The sequence below is a fragment of the Oreochromis niloticus genome, linkage group LG17 (genome assembly GCF_001858045.2).
Source record: "Oreochromis niloticus isolate F11D_XX linkage group LG17, O_niloticus_UMD_NMBU, whole genome shotgun sequence".
Taxonomy (NCBI): Eukaryota; Metazoa; Chordata; class Actinopteri; order Cichliformes; family Cichlidae; genus Oreochromis; species Oreochromis niloticus.
In genome coordinates, this window is record NC_031981.2 from 27,678,859 (window position 1) to 27,700,495 (window position 21,637).

General features: G+C 42.4%; 2 protein-coding genes and 1 pseudogene across 2 annotated transcripts; 2 read left to right on the forward strand and 1 right to left on the reverse strand.

Annotated features, from left to right (window-relative positions):
• Positions 1–3,615: 3,615 nt before the first annotated feature.
• Positions 3,616–6,182, forward strand: LOC109195107 (leukocyte elastase inhibitor-like; annotated as a pseudogene).
• A 3,890-nt stretch (positions 6,183–10,072) lies between these two features.
• On the forward strand, positions 10,073–14,668 carry LOC100709628 (GDP-L-fucose synthase). The gene is made up of 10 exons (XM_003453534.5): positions 10,073–10,380; positions 10,820–10,965; positions 11,043–11,157; positions 11,265–11,393; positions 11,473–11,546; positions 11,996–12,129; positions 12,255–12,386; positions 12,476–12,555; positions 12,769–12,868; positions 12,968–14,668. The coding sequence occupies exons 2-10, from the start codon at positions 10,826–10,828 to the stop codon at positions 13,021–13,023; spliced, it is 960 nt and encodes a 319-aa protein (XP_003453582.1). The 5' UTR covers positions 10,073–10,380; positions 10,820–10,825; the 3' UTR covers positions 13,024–14,668.
• A 613-nt stretch (positions 14,669–15,281) lies between these two features.
• Positions 15,282–21,637, reverse strand: bmb (brambleberry). Its single transcript, XM_005458287.4, has 13 exons — positions 21,504–21,637; positions 19,519–19,781; positions 19,196–19,324; positions 18,912–19,097; positions 18,606–18,828; positions 18,044–18,160; positions 17,768–17,947; positions 17,373–17,579; positions 17,145–17,286; positions 16,643–16,704; positions 16,409–16,536; positions 16,184–16,305; positions 15,282–15,823 (listed from the first exon to the last, which is right to left on the reverse strand). Exons 2-13 carry the CDS (start codon positions 19,777–19,779, stop codon positions 15,694–15,696), a joined length of 1,887 nt encoding a protein of 628 aa, XP_005458344.1. The 5' UTR covers positions 19,780–19,781; positions 21,504–21,637; the 3' UTR covers positions 15,282–15,693.

Genomic DNA, 21,637 nt, shown 5'->3' on the forward strand with positions numbered 1-21,637 from the left:
GGAAGGGCCATGGAAGAAGACTTTCGGTTTGCCTCGAACAGATTCTGTCAAATCGTCAGGCAACTTGGGGGGTATTACCTGCATTATGTATCGTGCAGGTGGAGTGCTGCTCACTTCAGCTAAGGATATTGTTGAGCAGTGGAAGGAATACTTCTAGGACCTCCTTAATCCCACTGGCACGTCTTCTGTAGAGGAAGTAGAGTCTGGGGATGAGGAGGATGACTCGTCCATCACCAGGGGTGAGGTCATCTTAATAAACATCTCCTTGGTGGCCGGCCCCCTGGGGTGGATGAGGGTTGCCCCGAGTTCCTAAAGGCTCTGGATGTTGTAGGGCTGTCTTGGTTGACACGCCTCTACAATGCTGTGTGGAGATCAGGGGCAGTACCCCTGGATTGGCAGACCGAATAAAGGAGTGGGAGATTGACACACGGATTGGTGATGCGGACGCTGTACTGTCTGTTGTGGTGAAGAGAGAGCTGAGTGTTAAAGCGAGGCTCTCAATTTACCGGTCGATCTAGGTCCCTATCCTCACCTAAGGTCACAAGCTGTGGGTAGTGACCGAAAGAACGAGATCTCAGATACAAGTGGCAGAAATGGGCGTCCTCCGAAGGGTGGCTGGCCTCTCCCTTAGAGATAGGGTGAGAAGTTTGGCCATCCGGGAGGGGCTCAGAGTAGAGTCGCTGTTCCTTCACATCAAAAGAAGCCAGTTGAGATGGTTCGAGGATCTGACAAGGATGCCTCCTGGGCAACTCCTGGGTGAGGTGTTCCAGGAGTGTCCTGGTGGGACATGCCTGGCATGTCACCCAGGCATGTCCCACCAGGAGGAGGCCCCGGGAAGACCCAAGACACGCTGGAGAGATTATATTTCTTGGCTGGCCTGGGAACACCTTGGTTTCCCCCCGGACAAGCGGGAGGAGGTGGCTGGGGAGAGGAAGGTCTGGGCTTCTCTGCTTGGCCTGCTGCCCCCGCAACCCAACGATGGATGGATGGATGCTTGCATGCTTGCTTTTTTGCCATTGAAAACAATGGACTCAAATTAATTACCTAACCTCAATCCAGGAATAAAATATTTAAAACTCAAACTCAGACATGATAAAATATGGACATGGATACAGTGGTTTGAAAAGAGAACCCAGTGCAGTGCAAAGTTCTTAAACCTGCATTCTTTATAATGGCCAGCAATCAGCATTACCTATGGTTGCAAAGAGTTCCACTGCTACAGAAGTCTGTGGGGCCAAAAAGATTACGGTTCCACAGTTCCAGTTCCACTTCTACACTGTATGCAGCTGTGTGTGCCGCTATTCTTTCATGGAAGAGGGAATCTTTGGCTGTTTTACAGTTATTATGTGCTTCTAGTCATTTTTTTTACATATGACATTTTCATCTCTTAATAATTAAAGTTGAAAGCTTTTTACCATCACTTCAACATGCTTCCCATTACACATAAAAAAAAACAATATTTTAGTGTTGCTGTTTTTTTGTTTTTGTTTCTTTGTTTTTACATTTAACATATTCATTGCTTGAAAAATAAACTCACCCTGAAGAGCAAGGTGGATGCCAGAATGTGGGAAGCCTTGAAGGATGTTAGTTGGCTAACAGAGTTACAAATTTCATTTCAAAAGACTTGATAAAAGTGTGTTATTGTGCAAACTGTGCAAAAAGGAGCACCTCAACCTTAAGGTACCATCTAAATGCAAAAAATGTTGCAGCGAGCACAGGAACTGTGGGAGCTGTTAGCGCTAGCAGTCCTAGTTTGAGTACCAACAAAAGGTGTCGGCAGGTGTCGGCAGCTACTACAACAGCAACTACACCAGGAGCAAACAAGACTGGGGCAACAGAATTAGCCACCCATATGGGATGTTTCCACACAGTGGAATTCAACACTGGATATGTTTTTCATCCACTAAGAATCAAGAGGCTGTTTTTGCTGCTTTAGACAAACAAAAGCACAAGCCACACATTTTAACTCGATCAGAGCTGGGAAAACTCCAAAAGCTGGTGAATGTCCTTGAGCCATGCAGGTAAATAAAACAATTTTTAACTTATTGATACTGTTTCTTCAAAAAGCTCTGTGGTTCACAGTTATTGTGTAGATTAATAACTGCTTTCTTGAACTGTCTACTACGGGTTTGTGACCGAGCTTTTGGAGGTGAGAGACATGTCTCATGTTCAGTGGTTTTACCTGCTTTCTGCCACCTGAATCACGCCATGGAGGTCTCCAATGATGACTCAAACTACATGGTAAAATTTTTATTCTGCCTTTACAAAGGACCTATCCCAACATGTAGCTACACTCAACCGTCAGCGGCTCAAGATAGCTACTGTGCTTGACCCACGCTTTAAGGATTTAAAGTGTCTTGCAAGGGGAGAGCAAGAAGAGGTTTGGAGCAGCCTTGAGGCCCTGCTGCAGGAACAGTATAAAAATGCCACCACAAAGGAGCCAGCAAAGACAATGAGCCTCCTCCTCTCTTCATTGTCTTCAGACTCTAATTCTGATGAGGAAGCCCTGTGTAACAGGGCCCTGAGTTTGTACAGAGCAGCTGTCTGTCCTGGCCCGCAAGTATCTGATTAGTCCTGCCACTTCTGTCTAATGTGAGAGACTTTTCTCACTTGCAGGTCACATAGTAACAAAAAAGAGAGCTGTCTTGAGCTTTGAACAGGCTAGTTTGTGTAAATAACTGGCTGAAAGAGACAGACGGTAAATAAGCATGAAGGTATTGTGAGTACAATGGGTTTGTTATTTTTTGCACTAAAATGTTCGATGATCACACTGTTTTAGCCTAATGTACAAATTAATTTTTGCTAAGGTTTTATTATTATTATTTAATGACAATACAATGTACATGTACTAAAATGCACATCTGATTAATTGGGATAGATAGATAGATAGATAGATAGATAGATAGATAGATAGATAGATAGATAGATAGATAGATACTATAAAGTGTCATAAACTCTGTTATAACAGTCGCAGAAACAAGCCAATGTGAAAACAGCTCCGGTTGTTAAAATAAATGCAAAGCTTTGATTTCCTTTATTCTTCCCGCAGTGGCGGGGTTACTTCCGGAAAGTCTCTGTTTTAAGTGCACTCATAGATCGATCATAGACTCACAGATAAATGGGCAGCATCAGTCTCGTTTAGGTTGCAGTGTCTCCACAGTGTACGCATCCGCCTATCATAGAGAAAGATCCCCGGCTCGAGGTAAGGCATATCCCCTTGGATTTGCGTCAGAAAGGTTTGAAATTTACAAAAAATAATAATAATAATAATTAAAAACTAAAATTAAAAAAAAAAAATAATAATACTTTTTAAAAACAAATCTATCAAGTCGAACAAGCGAAGCTACCCGCTGTGGCGATCACTTCTGAATAAGTTCTTGTGAATAAAGTAGCTTTAAGTCTCGTATAAGTGAGCAGAGTCGCTGCTGACAAACGGGCTACACCGTGTGCGGAGTCTTAGCTTCAGTGGGTGGGGGCAGCTTCGGCAGTGGCGTCTGTTTGTTTGCGCGAACCTAAAAAAATTCACTTTTTCTCGATGCTTTAATATAAAGTCTCTTACTGTGTTTCCTGTATGTAATGCTGTAGCAGTTTAAACGGTTGTTTGCATGTTACAGGAAAACACCATCAGCCATGTCCGCCGTCAGCAACTCAAACACAGTCTTTGCCTTGGAGCTGTTCCGAGCCAGACAAACCCTGCTGGAAACATCTTTGTCTCTCCTCTGAGCATCAGCTCAGCCCTGGCCATGGTCTACCTGGGAGCTAAAGGAAACACTGCAGCTCAGATGGTTCAGGTCAGCTCACTGTCACTTGGCCACCTGCACGAGGCCATCAGTTGATCGGCGAGCATGATTGTGCAACTTCAAGCCCTCGTTACAATTTAAAATCAGTCAGATGTGGCAGTCTGTGTTTTTCTATACAGAAGAAATAATTTTGTTTTGTTGTTTTGTTTTCGTCTTTAACCTCCTAGGACCTGGCGTCCACATATGTGGACATCACATTTTGGGTTATTTAGACCAAAATACTCAATTTTGCTCTACAAGGGCTTGATATCCACTTATGAGGACATTATACTGCTAATGTTCTATCAAAATTTTAAACGAATATCCTCATATGTGGCTCTGATTTTTCATAAAAACAAAAATAAGGTAAAAAAAAATCTGTTAATTCTTTGTTTTTACATTCATTGGGCCCCAATATGCCCAAATATCAAAGAGAAATTAAAAATGCATGCCGTGGAAGAGTTCGGGTCTTAGGAGGTTAAACATATATATATAATCTGAACTTTTTTGCTACAAGAGTGCTGGCTGAATAATAAACTAACTAATAAACTAATAATTCTTGTCCTCGTTAGATTTATGAATTAATTAATTTTGGGGTTTCATTTAACATCTTCAAAAAGCTTAATTTTCTATGTGGCCAAAACACTGAACCCCAAGATGTTCCCAGTGGGACGTCAGAAATTTGTGTCTACCATATGAGGATGGAATGTGTTATATAAATGGCATCAAAGTCGATAAAACCCACAAACAGTATAGTTACTGAGAGCATGATGCTGACAGTCAGTTAATGGTTATTATTAAACATGGTGCTGAAATGGCAGACAGGCTCAGTGTCACATCCTTTCAGTCTTTGTCTTCAATGCCACACAGGCCCTCTCATTCAGCTCAGGTGAAGGCGTCCATGCAGACTTCCAGAAACTGAACGCTGACATCAACTCACCGTCTGCATCCTACATCCTGAAACTAGCCAACCGTCTTTATGGAGAAAACACTGCCCACTTCCTCCCAGTGAGTGTCCACATCAATGATTCTCTTCATAAAGTTCTTCATTACAAAGACTGGATTAATAAACAGATGTCTGCTCTCTGCAGGACTTCCTTGAAGCCACACAGAAGTACTACCAGGCAGACCTGAAGACTGTGGACTTCATCGGAGCTCCAGAGGCGTGCAGAGCAGAGATCAACAGCTGGGTCGAGCAGCAGACAGAAAGTGAGAATGTGCATCTTCCACAGCCTGAACAGCAGGGAATCATTTTAGCATCCTCTGTGGATTATAACAAAATATTGTTGTGTTTCTGTATTTCCTGTCAGATAAGATAAAAGACCTTCTGAAGCCAGAAACAGTCGACGAATATACCAGACTGGTTCTGGTCAATGCTGTCTACTTCAAGGGAAAGTGGAGGAACCCATTTTATGAGGCAAACACCAAAGAGATGCCCTTTAAAGTCAGACAGGTAGAAATTTAACTGAAGGTTACAAATTCTGGACTCAAAGTCTGAATACAGGAAACAGTTTAAAATGTTTAAGTTAAACAGCATCAGAAGGTTTATGATAACATGATCGCCTGCATTTCCTGTGTGTCAGAATGAGACCGTACCAGTCCAGATGATGTACCAGAGGAAGGAGCTTCCCTACAACTACATTGCTGACCATGATTTGCAGATCCTGGAGCTGCCCTATGTGGCTGAGGAGCTCAGCATGTTCATTCTGCTGCCTAAGGAGTCCTCAGATGGCTCAGACCCTCTGCTGAAGGTACACAGCCTAGAAACAAGTTCCTGTAAAGAAAAGCCACAAAAACTCTTCTGCTTCACTTTAGTTTACTTTATTAAATTTGATCACTTAAGAATTTAACAGTCAGCTCCTGATTTCATGTATAAAATGAATTTTAATATGAGCAAAAGAAATATGACAAAATGTATTAACTGTGTTCCAGCTGGAGAAGGAGCTAACACAGGAGAGGCTGAATGAATGGACCGACAGGAAAAACATGAGGAACTATTCAGAAGTTGTCCTTCACCTGCCAAAGTTCAAGCTAGAGGAAGACTACGAGCTGAATGAACCTCTGGCTAAACTGGGTATGAAGGACGTGTTCTGTGCAGGAAGGGCTGACCTGTCTGGCATGAACGGTAAAGGGAGGCTCTTCCTGTCTACGGTGGCCCACAAGGCCTTTGTGGAGGTTAATGAGGAGGGCACAAAGGCCGCAGCAGCCACAGGTGTTGTGTCCAGGTCATTTAGTTGTGGACGGGCCACACACTTCACAGCAGATCACCCCTTCCTCTTCTTCATCAGACACAATGAGACCAAGTCCATCCTGTTCTTTGGCAGATTCTCATCTCCTCAGTAGACAGAAGCAGCAGAGGAAGATGATGTTGCAATTCAAATAAATACATCTATGAAATAACAATGGAGTTTTGTGTTGTGATGTTTTGCTAATTATAAAACTGTATTTTTCTCTGGAACATTTTATTACTTAATCAGACACACACGTGTCTCTTCTATTAAAAACAAAATGTGCTTTTACAAAATAGATGGTACTTGCATAAAATCACAAGTTCTAGCAGCTTTAGAGAACATAGAAACTGTGTCCTCCAGACTGAAGAGGAAAATCCAACTTATTATCAAGAGTCTGCATCTCTGATGGTATGATAGTGCAGTAGTGTCTATGAACTAGCAGTATGCTCTGGAAGGGCCCCAGCAATACTGAAAGGTATATACAGGGGTTAGAGCAAAGAGTTCTTCAGGGAAGCCCTTGTTTGTTACAGTATACTAAACTGCATACTGCAGCTATTACAACAGCAATGAAAAGTGAGCAGCTAGAATCCAAGATCAGATAAAATCTAGTAGCTGCTCTCATCACTGGCAGCTTTTTTGAGACATGTTGTCATGATGTTCAAAAAGAGGGTTTTTTTGCTTAAAATCAATTTTTTTTTTCAGTTTGTGCATCTGACATGATACATGATTTTCTGTGTTTGACTGAGAATAACATATGGAAAAATCATTGCAGTCTGTTTTTATATACATTTTACATAGTCTCTCAACATTTTTTGAAATTGGGGTTGTACATTAAACACAGAGCATCACAGACTTTACTGATATCTGATTAATTGAACTGCTTCTGCTCTTCAGTATCAACATTTCTCAAATTATGCTGAGCTGTAGCACACATCACAGATATAAATGACATCATTAGTAACCTGTTCAGTCCAGATGATGTACCAGAAGAAGAAGCAGCCCTACAACTACAATCCATGACCAAGGTATGCAGATCCTGGAGCTGCCCCATGTGTGTGACCAGCTCATCATGTTCATTCTACCCAGTATCCCCCAGCATCTAGTTGCTGGTGGTTTTGAAGATGACGACTGCAGCTTTGAATAAAGCTCCCACTGAGGTGTCCAAGGTGAAGATGGGAAGGAGGTGGGTTTCACAAGAGTAAGTCTGAAAGGGAAAATGATGGAAAGCACAGATTTTAACCAAGCAACACAGAGGCTGATTTGCTCGAAAAAGGCAGGCAAGAAGATGACTGGTCTACAGTAACATCAGTATTGAGATTGACAGTGTGGGAAAGCGGTAGTTGTGTAAAGAAGAGAAAAGTAGCTGAAGAGACAGAATGCATACACCTGGAAGCAGTAGCGGTTTTAGATACCGGCGACACGGGCGGTTGCCCGGGGCGGCATAGTGGTGGGGGGCGGCATCACGGGCATCGGCAAAAAATAAATAGATAAATAATTAAATTGCTCGTACTCATGCTGCCCCGACATCAGCCAGCGCATATTGGGAATGGCATAGGCACCGATCGGTTTTCTATCGCCCAATTGCTGGGAGTAAGGGCGCCCTCCGTTTGCGAAGTGCGCCTGCTGCTTGCTGCACAGGGACCAGACATAATGATACAGGCTTATAATTTGCACCGATGTTTTGTTTTGTTTTCAAAATTCTATAGGCGAAAAGCGAGCGCGAGAGCCCTCGGTGCGCCTGCTTGCTGCTGAAGTCAAAGTAAACTTTATTGCAGTGGCGGTCCTAGCCTGTTTGGCGCCCTGGGCGAACACTCCCTCTGCTCCCCCCCCCCCCCCCCCCCACACACACACACACACACAAACAACACGCACACATATGAAGAGAGAGAGTATGCATAGTATGGAAACGGCTACTAAACAGACATAATTCGTCATACAATTACAGCAGGACAAATCAACAATTGACACTGACTAATTAATATTATATTATTGTAAATATTGTTTGGAGTTTAGTCTGTTACTGTTACTATTTTTACCATTTTTTCTTGGAGGAACTGTAACCCACATAATTTCCTTAGGGATTAATAAAGTATTCTGATTCTTAATGTTTTAGGATACATGACCTGCCATTATTCAATGACACATCTGCTTACCTGCATCTTTTGCTCGTTTCTCCTTCTAGGAGCCATAATTAAATGTATTGAATTTTAATGACCACTGGGTTTTCATTTGTTTGGTTGCTATGGTGATGTGTAACGGGAGTCACGTGGGTGCTAGCGGTGACATTAAGAGGGCGTTGTCAATCTGTCTTTCACTGGTTTGATTTTGACAAAGATGAGGGCTGGCAGCCGTAGTTTTTGTTGACCTGATTAGAGCCTGTGATGTTTTAAGAGTTTGAGTTGCAGCCGATCACATTGCTCTGTAAACTTTTCAAGCACTTTAATAAACAAGCAACCAATTCCACCTCTCGCATTATTGTGTAAAGTTGACAGCGCGTCAGGCAAATAGGCAGGCTCAGTCCCTCTAGCAACTGTGGAAGTCGCTACACTCCTCCTCTTCTTTCTCTTTTTTTAAACTTTAAAAACGGGTTGTGTGTGAGACTTTAAATCAACAAAATATAAAATATACATTTTAAATTATTATTGATCCCTTTACCCCGAGTCCTAAAGTGTATATTAATGTTTTTACTCTTAACTATTTATTGTTCGTTTACTTGCACTGCTGTAACTGGAGCCTCGTCGTCTCGTCTCTCTATGTACTGGACTGTATGTAACGGAGATGACAATAAAGTTTACTTTGACTTCAGCAGCGAGCAGGCGCACCGAGGGCTCTCGCGCTCACTTTTCGTGTATAGAAAAACATCGGTGCAAATTATAAGTCTGGATCATAATGTCTGGTGTTTTCGTGTTTGTTGGTTTGTTTTTATTTTGTTTTATTTTGCGAGTTGGTTATTAGACGATGCTCCAGCCAGCCAGAGAATCCCTCCGCCGCCCGCCCTCTCCTCCCTGCGCTGCAAGTAGCAGGCGCACCCTGCAAACGGAGGGCGCCCCCAGCAAATGGGCGATAGAAAACCGATCGGTGCCTATGCCATCCCCAATATGCGCTGGCATGATGTCGGGGCAGCAATTTTTTTTAATTTATTTTTTTTGCCGATGCCCGTGATGCCGCCCCCACCACGATGCCGCCCCGGGCAACCGCCCGTGTCGCCCGTATCTAAAACCGCTACTGCTTTATTGTCATCTCCGCTACACACAGTACAGTATATAGAGAGATGGGATGACGAGGCTCCAGTTACAGCAGTGCAAATAAACAAACAATAAATATAAGAAGAGTAAGAAAATAAATATACACTTTAGGACCAGGGGTAAAGGGATCAATAACAATTTAAAATTTATAATTTACAGTTTGATGATTTAAAGTCTCACACACAACCTGTCGAAAGGGGAGGGAGACCTGCTGCTTCCAAATAGAGCACATTTCATTCATAATGTTGTAAATCCAAGCCCATTGTGTATTCATGATATGAATCCTGGTTGTGCGAAATCCCAGAAATACACCTTAGACAAAATGAATCTGTGAACTAAGGTGTAGGTCTATTAGGTTATGTTGTGGTGATCCTCGGGTTGGGGGATGGGTGTTCATACTGGAGTGCAAAATTAAAACCAATGGAAGATGGACAAGAAAAGTTCAAAGCCATCAGGTCCTCAGTTTAGAAAAAAGAGAAAAGAGGAGGAGAAACGAGCAAAAGATACAGGTAAGCAGATGTGTGATTGGATAATGGCAGGTCATCCTGAAACAATCAGAATCAGAATACTTTATTAATACTTTATTAGTATGGTTCCGACAACAGTTTTATCCTTAATATGCCTGGAAGGGCATCATAAGCAAGGGGAGATAAAAGAGAACCAGCAAGAAGCCTCTAGGGTCGCTGGAGGGAAGGATGGTGAATGGACAGCCTACGGAAAAGAATCCCCGTCCAGAAGGTGGCGGTAATATACCTGAAGTGGTTTGCCAACCGTCATAAAAAGATAGAAGAAGAAGAAGCAGCAGCTCAGGTGGAGAAGACAACTGACCTAAAACCTCAGTAACATAAAAATGAAACTAGATGTTATTGGTATACTGCAAAAGAACTCTAGAAGTAAACGTTATCAGACCTTATTTCAGTTTTTAAAAGAGAATAAATGGCTTAGGAAGATTTGAGGGTTTTTTTTTTCTTTTGAGCAAGGTTCCAGCCACATTCCACACCAGTTGGTGGCGATAATGCACCATTCAGTTCTTTGCCAACCGCAAATAAAACTTAGAAGAAGAAGGAGGAGGAGGCGAAGAGAAGAAACCGGCTTCTCTGTTCTGTGTTCTCAGCTTTCAAACAGGTAAAAGAGTTCTTTATAATGCTAGCTTATTTGTTTAACTCTGAGTTAACGAGGATTTCTAGCACTGATATGTCGCTTGTAGGAAAAAAAGTAAACTTACGAGGTAATTAGTTTTTTACTTTGTCGAGTTCCAAGGAACGATGACGGCGATTACCGCCACCTAACAGCTAATAATGTTAGCTTGTCTGAATGGTCGTGTGCGGTGTACGTGGCACATATGCAACTATATATGTACACAATCTGCTCCAGTATGGTTTTGTACGGGTTAATCACCTCAGATAAAAACCAGGAAGCATCTTACAAATAGCACACTTTACTGCATGAAAACACAGATAAACCTGTTAGCTTTAGAAAGTTTCACGATGTTTATAGCTTGTATGTTAATCAGAGTTTCGCTGTGACTCGTCCTGTGCTGAATTGTTCATGTTCCACTATCTAGATAAACATGGCCGATCCCATGAGGGTGTTGGTGACAGGTGCATCCGGGTTGGTGGGCAGGGCCATACAGCATGTGGTGAAGGAAGAAGGAGTAGCCAAGGAGGGGGAGGAATGGATATTTCTGTCCTCCAAAGATGCCAACCTCATGTGAGAGCTGCTCTTCTTCAAGATAAAATGCTGTCACATGTTTTGATACCATTAACCTGCTGGTGGCCTCTCCTCAGGAATATGGACCAGACCCGGGCAGTGTTTGAGAAACACCGGCCTACGCACGTCATCCACCTGGCTGCTATGGTTGGAGGGCTTTTCAAGAACATGAAGTACAACCTGGACTTCTGGGTATGAGGAACCTGTTCATCTAATAAACTCATTTAATAGAAATGTTATGAATGTATACTATCTAGATTCAGGTTTGTGATGCTCATCCTGCTTTATTTACTTTCCAGAGGAACAACATCTACATCAATGACAATGTGCTGCAGGCGGCGCATGAAGTGGGCGTGGTCAAGGTTGTTTCCTGCCTGTCCACCTGCATCTTTCCTGATAAGACGACCTATCCTATTGATGAGACCATGGTAAATATACCTCCCTGCTCTTTCTGTGTATCAGCGCATTTGGAAAAGAGTAGCTCACATGCGCTTCCCTTTACTACAGATCCACAACGGTCCACCTCATGAGTCCAACTTTGGCTACGCCTATGCAAAGAGGATGATTGATGTCCACAACAGGTACGTTATGTCTTCTCTGCCTTCTATGTCTCATTTCTATATCCTCTACCGCAACGTGCTTTCTCTCAGCTCTCCCAGCTCTCAACTCCCTCCCTGGCAGGTTGGTTTAGAACAGTTCTAGCCAAGATGACAGGAAGAGGACACTTTGGTTAACAGGAGCAGTAAAACCACTTTATTTTCAAGAAGTCCAGCAAGGAATTTGTTGTCTTAAAAGATCAACAAATGCAGGGTGTTTCAAAGGGGTAAAACAATCGTGACCTTGCGGCTGACCAACATAATCCTAACAGTTTTTAGTTATACTTCTGTTTAGCATGTGTATAGTTTCACAGGACATTTGCCATATTAGTGTTTGAGAATTCTCCCATACTGCTGTGTCACCCTCGCATGATGTCTCTGCCTATTTTTCAGGAAATGCATTTAAAACTTTTTTCCCTGTGTGTGCTTCACAGAGCATATTTACAGCAGCATGGGCGTTGCTATACAGCTGTGATTCCCACTAATGTGTTTGGTCCTCATGACAACTTTAGCATCGAAGATGGTCATGTGCTACCAGGTCTTATACATAAAGCATACATTGCTCAAAGTAAGTTGTGAATTTTTAAGTCCCAAAAAAACCCCATTGTCATTCCAGCATTTCTCTTTAAGCATTTACAAGTTTTTGGTGGTGTAAATGGACACGTGACTTCATCTACATGTTGTACTGTTCAGAGGAGGGGAAACCCTTGGTGGTGTGGGGCTCTGGCACACCTAGAAGACAGTTCATTTACTCTTTGGACCTGGCTCGTCTTTTCCTCTGGGTCCTGAGGGAGTATCCAGAAGTTGAGCCAATCATTCTCTCTGGTGAGGCCTCATAGACTCTATGACATAGAGCAATGATGATGGCAGTTTAAGAAGAAGTGTTCTTAAAATGCTACATCTGTTGCTTCCAGTTGGTGAGGAAGATGAAGTGTCCATCAAAGAAGCAGCAGAAGCTGTTGTTGACGCATTGGGCTTTAAAGGAGAAGTTGTGGTATCCTTTCAGTAATGCATGTTGTTTTTTTGTGACAGTGGATTTGGAAGATTAACGTTAAATTCAGTTCAGTTTTATTTATATAGCGCTAAATCACAACAGCAGTCACCTCAAAGCGCTTTATGTTGTAAGGTAAAGACTGTACACTATTATAGAGAAAACCCCAAAATTTCTTCTTGTTGTCTCGTTGTTTCCTTTACCTGTGACATTCAGTTTGACACCAGTAAAGCAGACGGACAGTTCAAAAAGACGGCCAGCAATGCAAAGCTGTGCCGGTACCTGCCAGACTTCACGTTCACCCCCTTCAACCAAGGTGCGGCTGACGTAAAGCTTGATATTTAGATGCTATCAGTGTAGGAATTTCAAAAGACTCCATCAGTTGACTGACTTGTCTGGTTCTTTTCACTTGCAGCTTTAAAAGAAACCTGTGATTGGTTTGTTGCCAACTATGACACAGCCAGGAAGTGAGAAGACTGCCAAACAAATCGGTGCAAATTCTTGTTTCATCTGCTGTTGTGTTGGTAAAGAATCTGGTGGTGGTGACAGAGGTGGAGAGAGAGAGCTCGTGGAAAACAAAGTGCTTCACTGCACAAACACAAGGCAGTTGGTGTTGAGTCTTACTGTTGTTGCCCTCTTTCTGCAGCACCATGCTATGTTTTGTGCTGAATGTTGGGTGCAGGACCTGGGACCCCTTTTCTGTATTTAGCTGGATTAAATCGTGGATGACTTGTCAGAATGCCAGTTTGAAAAGTATTGGACTGAAATGATGCCACTGAGCCATGGTGGCATCATCCTTGTGTGAGGAACTGGTTAGAATCCTTGTCTGTATATAAAAGGTGGGTGTAGCTGCCAGGTCTAAATTGTGAGCTAATGCAGAAGTGCCTTAAACCTGCATTCTTTTTAATGGCCAGCAGGGGGTGACTCCTGCAATTGTAAAAAGCAGTCCAGTCATGTAGAAATCTGTGCTCATCCACAATCTGTGACCTCAGTAAACACTTTCCTTATGAGCTTGAGCTGTGTAGCTAGATTCAAGTCTTAGTGATTATAAAGAGACGTTCAATGACAAGTCAGTACCTTACCTCATCACATCTGGTTTCAAAACACCAAATTGATGATTGCAAAAATTGCAACAACTTCACTAAGCAAAGGGTAAAATCACAGTAGTGAAGTCCATCTATCATACACTGGCTATGGTTGTGATTGTGGACTCAATGTTAGAGAAGCTTTTCAAGCATTTTCAAGAGACCACTGCAAAATAATGATCATTTAGCATACTCTGTACTTGCATTTAGAGGTGCCCCCTCAGTCAATAGGAAATAATACACATATGAAATTTACTATTAGTCTGTAGGCTAGGGCTTAAAGTCATCATTGCTGAATCCGTCCAGCTGCTGTGAGGAAGAGCATTCTTCTTCTACGCCCTCTAAATTCAGGTGCTTTCAGCTCGTTTTCCCATTTAGGCGCTCTTTGTATTTGCTTTTAAAAGGACGGACATTAATTGTGCTGTGGCTTATTGATTTAAAAGAAGGATTTTCTGCCATTTTTCTACTGTCCCTCACTATATTTTTCTCTAGTCGAATTTTAAAGGGTACTGAGCTACATGTAAGCTTAGTTGTTTTTGGTTTTTTCCTTCCCTCCCAGTTTTAACTTAAATTGCAGAGTTGCTGATTGTGGTTTCCAGTATCAGTGTTACCAGCAGGAAGAGTTCAATCATCTCAGATTTAATCCAACTGTTTTAATCTAAACTAGATCATCCAGCTGAGCGTGGAACGTACAGATCGTGGGGTCCACTGTCCTTCAGTAAAAGAACAATGTCTTCACCTATTCTACGACCCGTATGAAGAAGTTTTTGTTTTATTCACTGTGGTAGTGTTTATCATTTCAGGTGGGAAACGGGCTGCTTCAATCTTGTAATCCAGGTGCTGGCACAACATAATTAATTCAGAAATCAGAATTGTTTTGACTTTGTTTGTTATTGAAGGGTTTGGGATTTGAATGTTCGAATTACTTGGCATTGATCCAGTTTATATAATTGAGCATTATGTGGGCTAGTGGTTTGGGTTTTTGTTTTTTTTAAACAAATCAGAGCAAAATAAATATTTTATATCTGCAATGTGTCTCAAGTGTCCTACCCTTAATATGAAACACCTATGTCACAGATTGAGATTTTTATTTCTGTACATGTTCATATGCCATAAAAAAAAATGACAAAACAAGGATTCAGTTCTGCTGGAGAGCACTATTACTCATGCTTCACTTTATAACAGACACAGAACCCTGATCTATACAGAAGTGTATAGATCAGGGTTGGGGAAACTCCAGGCCTCAAGGGCTGGTGTCCTGCAGGTTTTAGGATGTGTCCTTGATTCAACTAAGCAATTATCAAAGAGGCCCAGAAGAGGATGGACCTCCTGCACCAGCTCAGGAGCTATTGGTCCATTTCTACTCTGCAGCAATCCAGTCTGTTTCCTGCATGTCCATCAGTGTATGGATCAAACCAAAGAGGATGAGAACAGACTACAGTGGACAAGTCGGGTCTGCAAGAAACTCTTTGGATTTGTACAAACTCAGGAAACACTCAGATCCATCACACCCAGGATACAACCTCTTCCAGTTCCTTCCCTTTGGTAGGTGCTAGAGAGCAGCTTTTCACAGGCCATTGCTCACATGTTGTCTCTACTAAAACGTCCACCACAGCTTTTACTGAAACCATGCAGTACATACTCTTCGGTTATACCTATATGACACATAGCTCTCTCCCTCCATCTATATATAGAACCAATTACCCACCACTATGAATAGGCTATACATGTTCATCTGTGTCACATTGCTACTGTCTGTTTCCAAGTTCTCCTAAGTACATTGAAAGCAATAAAGAGCATGGAATTAAGACAAAAAACTGAGCCCAGTTCCTTGAGTGTGTACATGCACATACTCGGATAATAAAGCTTATTTTGATAAGAGTTTTTTCATTTTTATTAAACACGAAAAGCTAAATAAAAGTCTAAAAACATTTAAAATATCTACAGATGTAGTGTTCATTCAGCAATCTTGCTGGGCAGTGCAGACAGAACTTAGTAAAAACAATTTTTCATTACAGTATACAGTTTTTACAGAAAACAAAGACGGTTGAGCCTGTTAAAACTGGACATACGAGGAGTGCCCCCCTTCGTGGACTCTGCAGTACTCCTGTCCTGGCACGGCTCTCTTCTTACAGGGTTTCCCTGTTTTTGTGATGCCATTGCACAGCTGACGGCCTGACACTGAGCTGAAGGCAGGAAAAACAGAAAGATGCGCTTTAACAAGTCATATTTCCCTTTTACCGATTATAATGCGGTTATATTGGAGGGCAATTTATTAATTCCACAGTTTCAAATAATGAGGTCAGTATACATTGAAACAACTCCTATAAGCCAAAAGCTCTTGGAGACTCTTACTCCCATTTATGTATGATTTCAGTGAAAACTGGTGAGCCAGCAGCTAGAATCCCTAACGAGACATGTTCATTTCAAATGTCAGGGTTCCAGTTATATATAAAACCCAAAGTACATTAAATCAAAGTCCATATAAACAATTTAGCTGAAGTCTTCAAACAGAAAAACACGTGCATGTAATTGGAGCTACTGACCTGTTGCTGACTAATGATGGAGTGGGACTTGCACTTCGTGAATCATTCCCTATATCATGCGAGTCAGTGATTGAATCAAAAACACCTCCCAGGTTCCTCAGGGGTATATCGTCACAAAGAGCCTAAAACAGATTTAAATTAAACAATATTTGTCTTGCTTGCCACTAATGATGCACTGAGAATACAGTTTTTACATTTCTTAAAGCATTAACTTAGTTTGCTTACCGCTGAAGAAAGTGGCTTTGGTATAAACCTGGGAGTGGAGTGATTTGGTGTACCAATTACTGGCATAAGCCTCGACTCTGGCGCAAGCTTCCTCTGAGGTGGAGACACAGCTGACATGCCAAGTTCACCTGAACACAAACATGTTTGACAGCAAAACTGAGAAGCTGAATTTATAGAAAGAGCACTGCTCTTGAACAGGATTCACTGTAAAAAGGTTCAGCATGCATTTCCCACCTGATAAAAAGCTGTCCTCATTCAACAGGTCGTCTTGCTCAATGATGTCATCTTTTTCATCTCTGAGCACAAAAGGATAGAAAATAGGTCCAATAGATGCAAAAATGAATCACTGTTTATTTGGTGTAGACAACAACACATGTTCTACTGCCTGAAGCTCTTACTGACCGTGTGGAGTTCAAACTTCATTGTTTACTCGATCAAACAAATCATCAGTTACCAGTTTGAGAACTGACCAGTAAACTCAAGAGTTTATGATTGAGCTAGATTAAATAATTAGCTAAGTTTAACATCTACAACATGGTGCTCATTTAATAAATTACTGTCTCTATATTATAATTGATAGCTGCTACCAGGGTCCATCAGCATGGAGATGCCACCCCTCTTGTCCAGTTTCAAAACACCAAGATGGTGATGGCCTTCACATTCAGTGAAGTCCGTTAAATTGAACATTTTCAAAGACCAATATGCAAGTTGCAGTTCTAGTGTGCAACATACTCACTTCTGTGGTGTAGATGATGGTGGATAAGAGTTGCAAGGCTGCTTCTGCGGTTCCACAATGGTGCATGAGCTGAGTGGCAGTGGACTGGTCAGCTTTTTTGTGATCTGGAAGCATGCCCACAGCCAATTCACAAACCAGTGACCTGCAGAAACAAAACTCACACTGTGACAAATGCTTCAGAAAACTGGAGCTAAAGTATTTTCCTCTTAAGTGACTTTATGTTGATACCCAGAGACAGAGTGAGCAGCAGCAGGCTGAGGCTGGTGAGATCCAGCGCTGGCTGCTGGTTGACTTCAGCCACTGCATTGAGAGGCACAGTGAGCAGCAGCATGGCTCGAGAGAAACCAGGACAGTGCAGGAATGTCAGCAAGACTGCACACAGTACAAAGTAGCCTGTGTGTGTGATGCATGTCCACATAGCTGTCAGACTTAGACCTGTTCGAGCAAAAACCACAAGAAAAAGAATTCTTAAGTCATAGAGAAACCTTTTTTTTTTTTTAGTCAAAGAGAATGTAAAGAATTCATTTCTAAATGTGTCCTGCTGACAGTCAATTATCCAACTTCTCTGTAGCAGGAAAAGACCCTATAAAAACGGAGTGTGCCCTGTGGCTGCTGTGTCACACCTGCCCATCCAAGGTAGCCCTGGATCATGTGAAGCCTGTCCTCTATGCGGCTCTGCATGTTATCGAGGTAGTGAAGCATGCCTCCCAGGGTGCTGTTCATGCGCTCCAACTTGTTCATCAGGTCAGTGTAGTACTGGGAGGTCTGATCCTGATACTGCAGAAACTCTATCATACTGTGGTCTACTCAGCCACAGGGTGGAGAAAATACAAAAAGATATGTAAGCACATTGCTTGGGGGGATAGTTTTATAAACTACAAATGATTGCAGCCATTTACCAATTTTCTGATAGATGTCCTGAGCTTGGTGTCTTACATCTGCCAGGTCCTTGACAATCGCCTTGTGGCTGTCCTGCACCTCCGAGCCCTGGATCTGGAGATGCTCGCTCACATTCTCTAAAAAAAGGTGGACAGAAAGACATGCGGCAAGAATAAAATCCATGCTACGTGATGTGGCATCAGGTGTGTTTACAGTGTTTTGTTAAAGAGAATTGCAGTTCCATATTTTATCCTATTTAAAGGGGAAAGTTAAAACTTCCAGAAGTCATTCAGCACATCTTCAAGTATTTTGTAATCTGACAAACAGTTTCTTTTATCCATAGTCAGTAGTAAACCCATTTACAAACTGCTGCTATTTGATTGTTAGCACATGGAAAGAGCCTTTATGTCAGATTATTTACAGTCGTGCCCGAAACAGAATGAAGACTGATGTCTTCAAAAATGCCATCATTTTTGCTAGGGTTTGTATGGTTTCCAGTTTAGATGAGCACATGAAGAAGACCTTTCAGTGTATAATTTTAACAGAATAGAATAAAAATACAGAAATATTTAAAATTCTCACCCATTCTTTTTGTAATTCCCTGAATGAGCTGAGCTACCAGCTCCTGTCCAGAGGCGATGAGAGCTTTTTCCTGACCCAGACGCTCCAGGTTGTCCCTCAGTGAACTCTCCATCTGCTCCTGGCCCTCGTGCAGCTTCCCCTGTTGAGCCTGCAGAGCACTGTGGCCTTCAAGCAGCTTGTCCAGTGATGCTGCAGTCAGTTCTTTCAACTCTACCTGGCCCTCCTGTTTGAAAATGATCCATGAATCCCAAGAAACCACTGATTTGCGAAATAAAAACATTTTTTTTCCTCTAAACCCAGCCCTACCTTCAGGTCCTTCATTGCATCTAGCTGGCTGGTGGCTGTGGAGATGAGTGCATTGACTGTGTGCTCTGCTCTGCGCCGGAAAAGCTGCTGCCGAGTTGCGTAACAAACAGAGCGCGCTCGGTTGCTCACTATGTGGTAAGCGTTCCATGTATCTGAATCCATGTCTGCTGTACACTCTTTGATGGTCTAACACATAAAATTGAGATTAGCACACAACATTACATTTTTTTTTTCTCTCTTTTTTAAAGCCATTTCTGACGAGCAGTACAAGATCATATTTTTACCATCTCCTCTGTGCATAGGTACGTCTGGCGCCCCTCAATCTCTGCCTGACAGTTAAACAGTTCCACTCCGAGCTTTGCGAGCTTTTCTTCTGAGAGGGTGTCACAACTCGACTTTAGCCGAGCAATCACCTACAAGAGGAGACAAACCAGAAAAACATGATTCCTCTGTTTAAACAATGTCTTGAAAACTGCTCCATCAGAATTTTATATGAAAGATGCTTAACAACACTTTTCCCCAACCTTCTCCAAACTTAAATCTAATATTGTTCAAAAACATTTTATTCGTCCGGTGGATTAAATACAGATTTTCAAGGCCCACATACCCTGTAATGACAGCTGTCCAATGGGCTGAGCTCCATCTGCTTTGCCTCAGCTAAAAACTTCTCATCTGCAGTTGCCATCTCAAACTGAGCGTCTTTGGCAAGATGTGCTGGAGCCACTGCTGCTGGTTGAGGAGGCGCTGCTGCTCGAGGTGCCTCTGTCAGCCTCAGCCACTCAAACAGCCCGTTGACCGCGAGACACTGACAGGCCAGCATGCTGACAGTCAGCAGGAGGCGCGGGTAGTGGATGAGGAGGTGGCCCATGTCTGGATCAGAACATGACAAGGTGCGCATGCAAATCATCAAACATGGGAAATACATTTTTCATAATCCCTGCAACTACACTATACTGCCAAAAGTAACTGCTCGTCTGCCTTCACACACATATTCTTAATCCAAAGAGTTTAATATGATGTCAGCCCATGCTTTGCAACTTCAACTCTTCTGGGTTTAGATGTTTTTCTGGGTTTTTTGATCACTTTCGAGAGGCAGTTACTCTAGGAGAGCTGGGCGGTGCTGTAGAGGGTCCTTATCCCATCAGCAAGACTCGTGTCTGCTCCTTTGTGCAAGGAGTAACAGGATAAACACTGCCACACCCTAATAAAAGGACCTCTAGCAGGACCCTGGTGTGAAGGTCTCAGACTAAACAATCATAGACTTCATAGACTGCCCACACCTTGGAGCCTGACTGGCATTTGCCAGAGAATACCAGAATTAGCAGGCCCACCACTGGTGTCCTCTGCTGCACGACACTGCCTGGCCTCATGTAGCGAGAGTACGCAGGTAGTTGCTGGAGCAGGACAGAATTGATATCACTGACTGGCCCCCATGCTTGCCTTACCTTAATCCAGTAGAACACCTGTAGAACATTATGTTTCAACTCATTGAACACCAGGAGGTTGCATCTTAGACTGTCCAGATCTGGGAGGAGATTCCCCCAGGATACCATCACCATGCCCTGATCTTGTCAGGCATGCTTACAAGCACATTGGGCGGGGGGCAGGCAGGGGACCATACAAACTACTAAGTACCATTGTGACTAGCTGCAATTAAAATTTCCGCAAAATGGACTAGCCTGCTCCATCATTTTTTTACTTTGATTTTCAATATGTCTTTGAATTCAGCCCTCTGTAAGTTGATCATTTTCATTTCCATATCAGTATAGATTTTTTAACCCTCAGATCTGATGTGTTGCTTTAATTTTCTTTTCTTTTTTTCCTTGTTGAGCAGTGTACAAAAAGCAACCGAGCAAATCAGCCAACGCATCGAAACCATTGACCAGTGGAGAGAAGAACTAAATGTTTAACCAACTTAAATCCTGTGGATGTTAGGTGGTCGTATCGTAACACCCCTTGATAACATGCCTAAATCACAGGGCAAAACCTGCTCAGGGACAGCTTTAGCAAAGAGCCCAAGGCAGGGACCCGAGCACCAAACTGCCCAGAGCTCATTCCAATCAGGCATTTATGGAAATGTCCGGACTGGTCAGAGCTGTTCTGGTGGTAAGACAGTGAGCTACAAAACATTAGGCAGGTGTTTTCAACATTGTTGATGATCTGTGCATATTTAAATGAATGTTGTGACGATGTTTAGCATATAGATATTTAGCATTCTGTATATGAATATAAAGTGTTTCTGCTGCTTTGGATGCATTAGAAAATGTGGAAATAACAATGACCATTTATTTCTTTGTTTGAATACCGAGCCTCCTACCGAGGCTTGCCCGGGCATGCCTACTGCTGCAGCGCTCTGCTGAACACTTGCAGTAACATTATTTAATTAACAAATAATCACTTTTGCATAACTTAAACGGGCCGGAAACGAAGCTAATTAGCTTACTATAAGAATGTTTATTCCCCATTTTTAAAATAACTGCAGTCATTAAAAAAACAACAAATTAACATATCATATTTTTGCGATATTTATGAACAGCTGAAATAAAAACGCCCTTTTAGATGCATAAAATAGAGTAATTTGTAAACAAATACCTGTTGTTGAAGGAGGTCCTTGACAAGGTAAAACACTCGCCCCCGTCTCCCTCACACAGCTGATTCAAATGACAGTCAGTAACAGGCACGTGCAGAGGGGGGAGCGGAAGGGGCTTGAGCACCCGCCCCTTTCC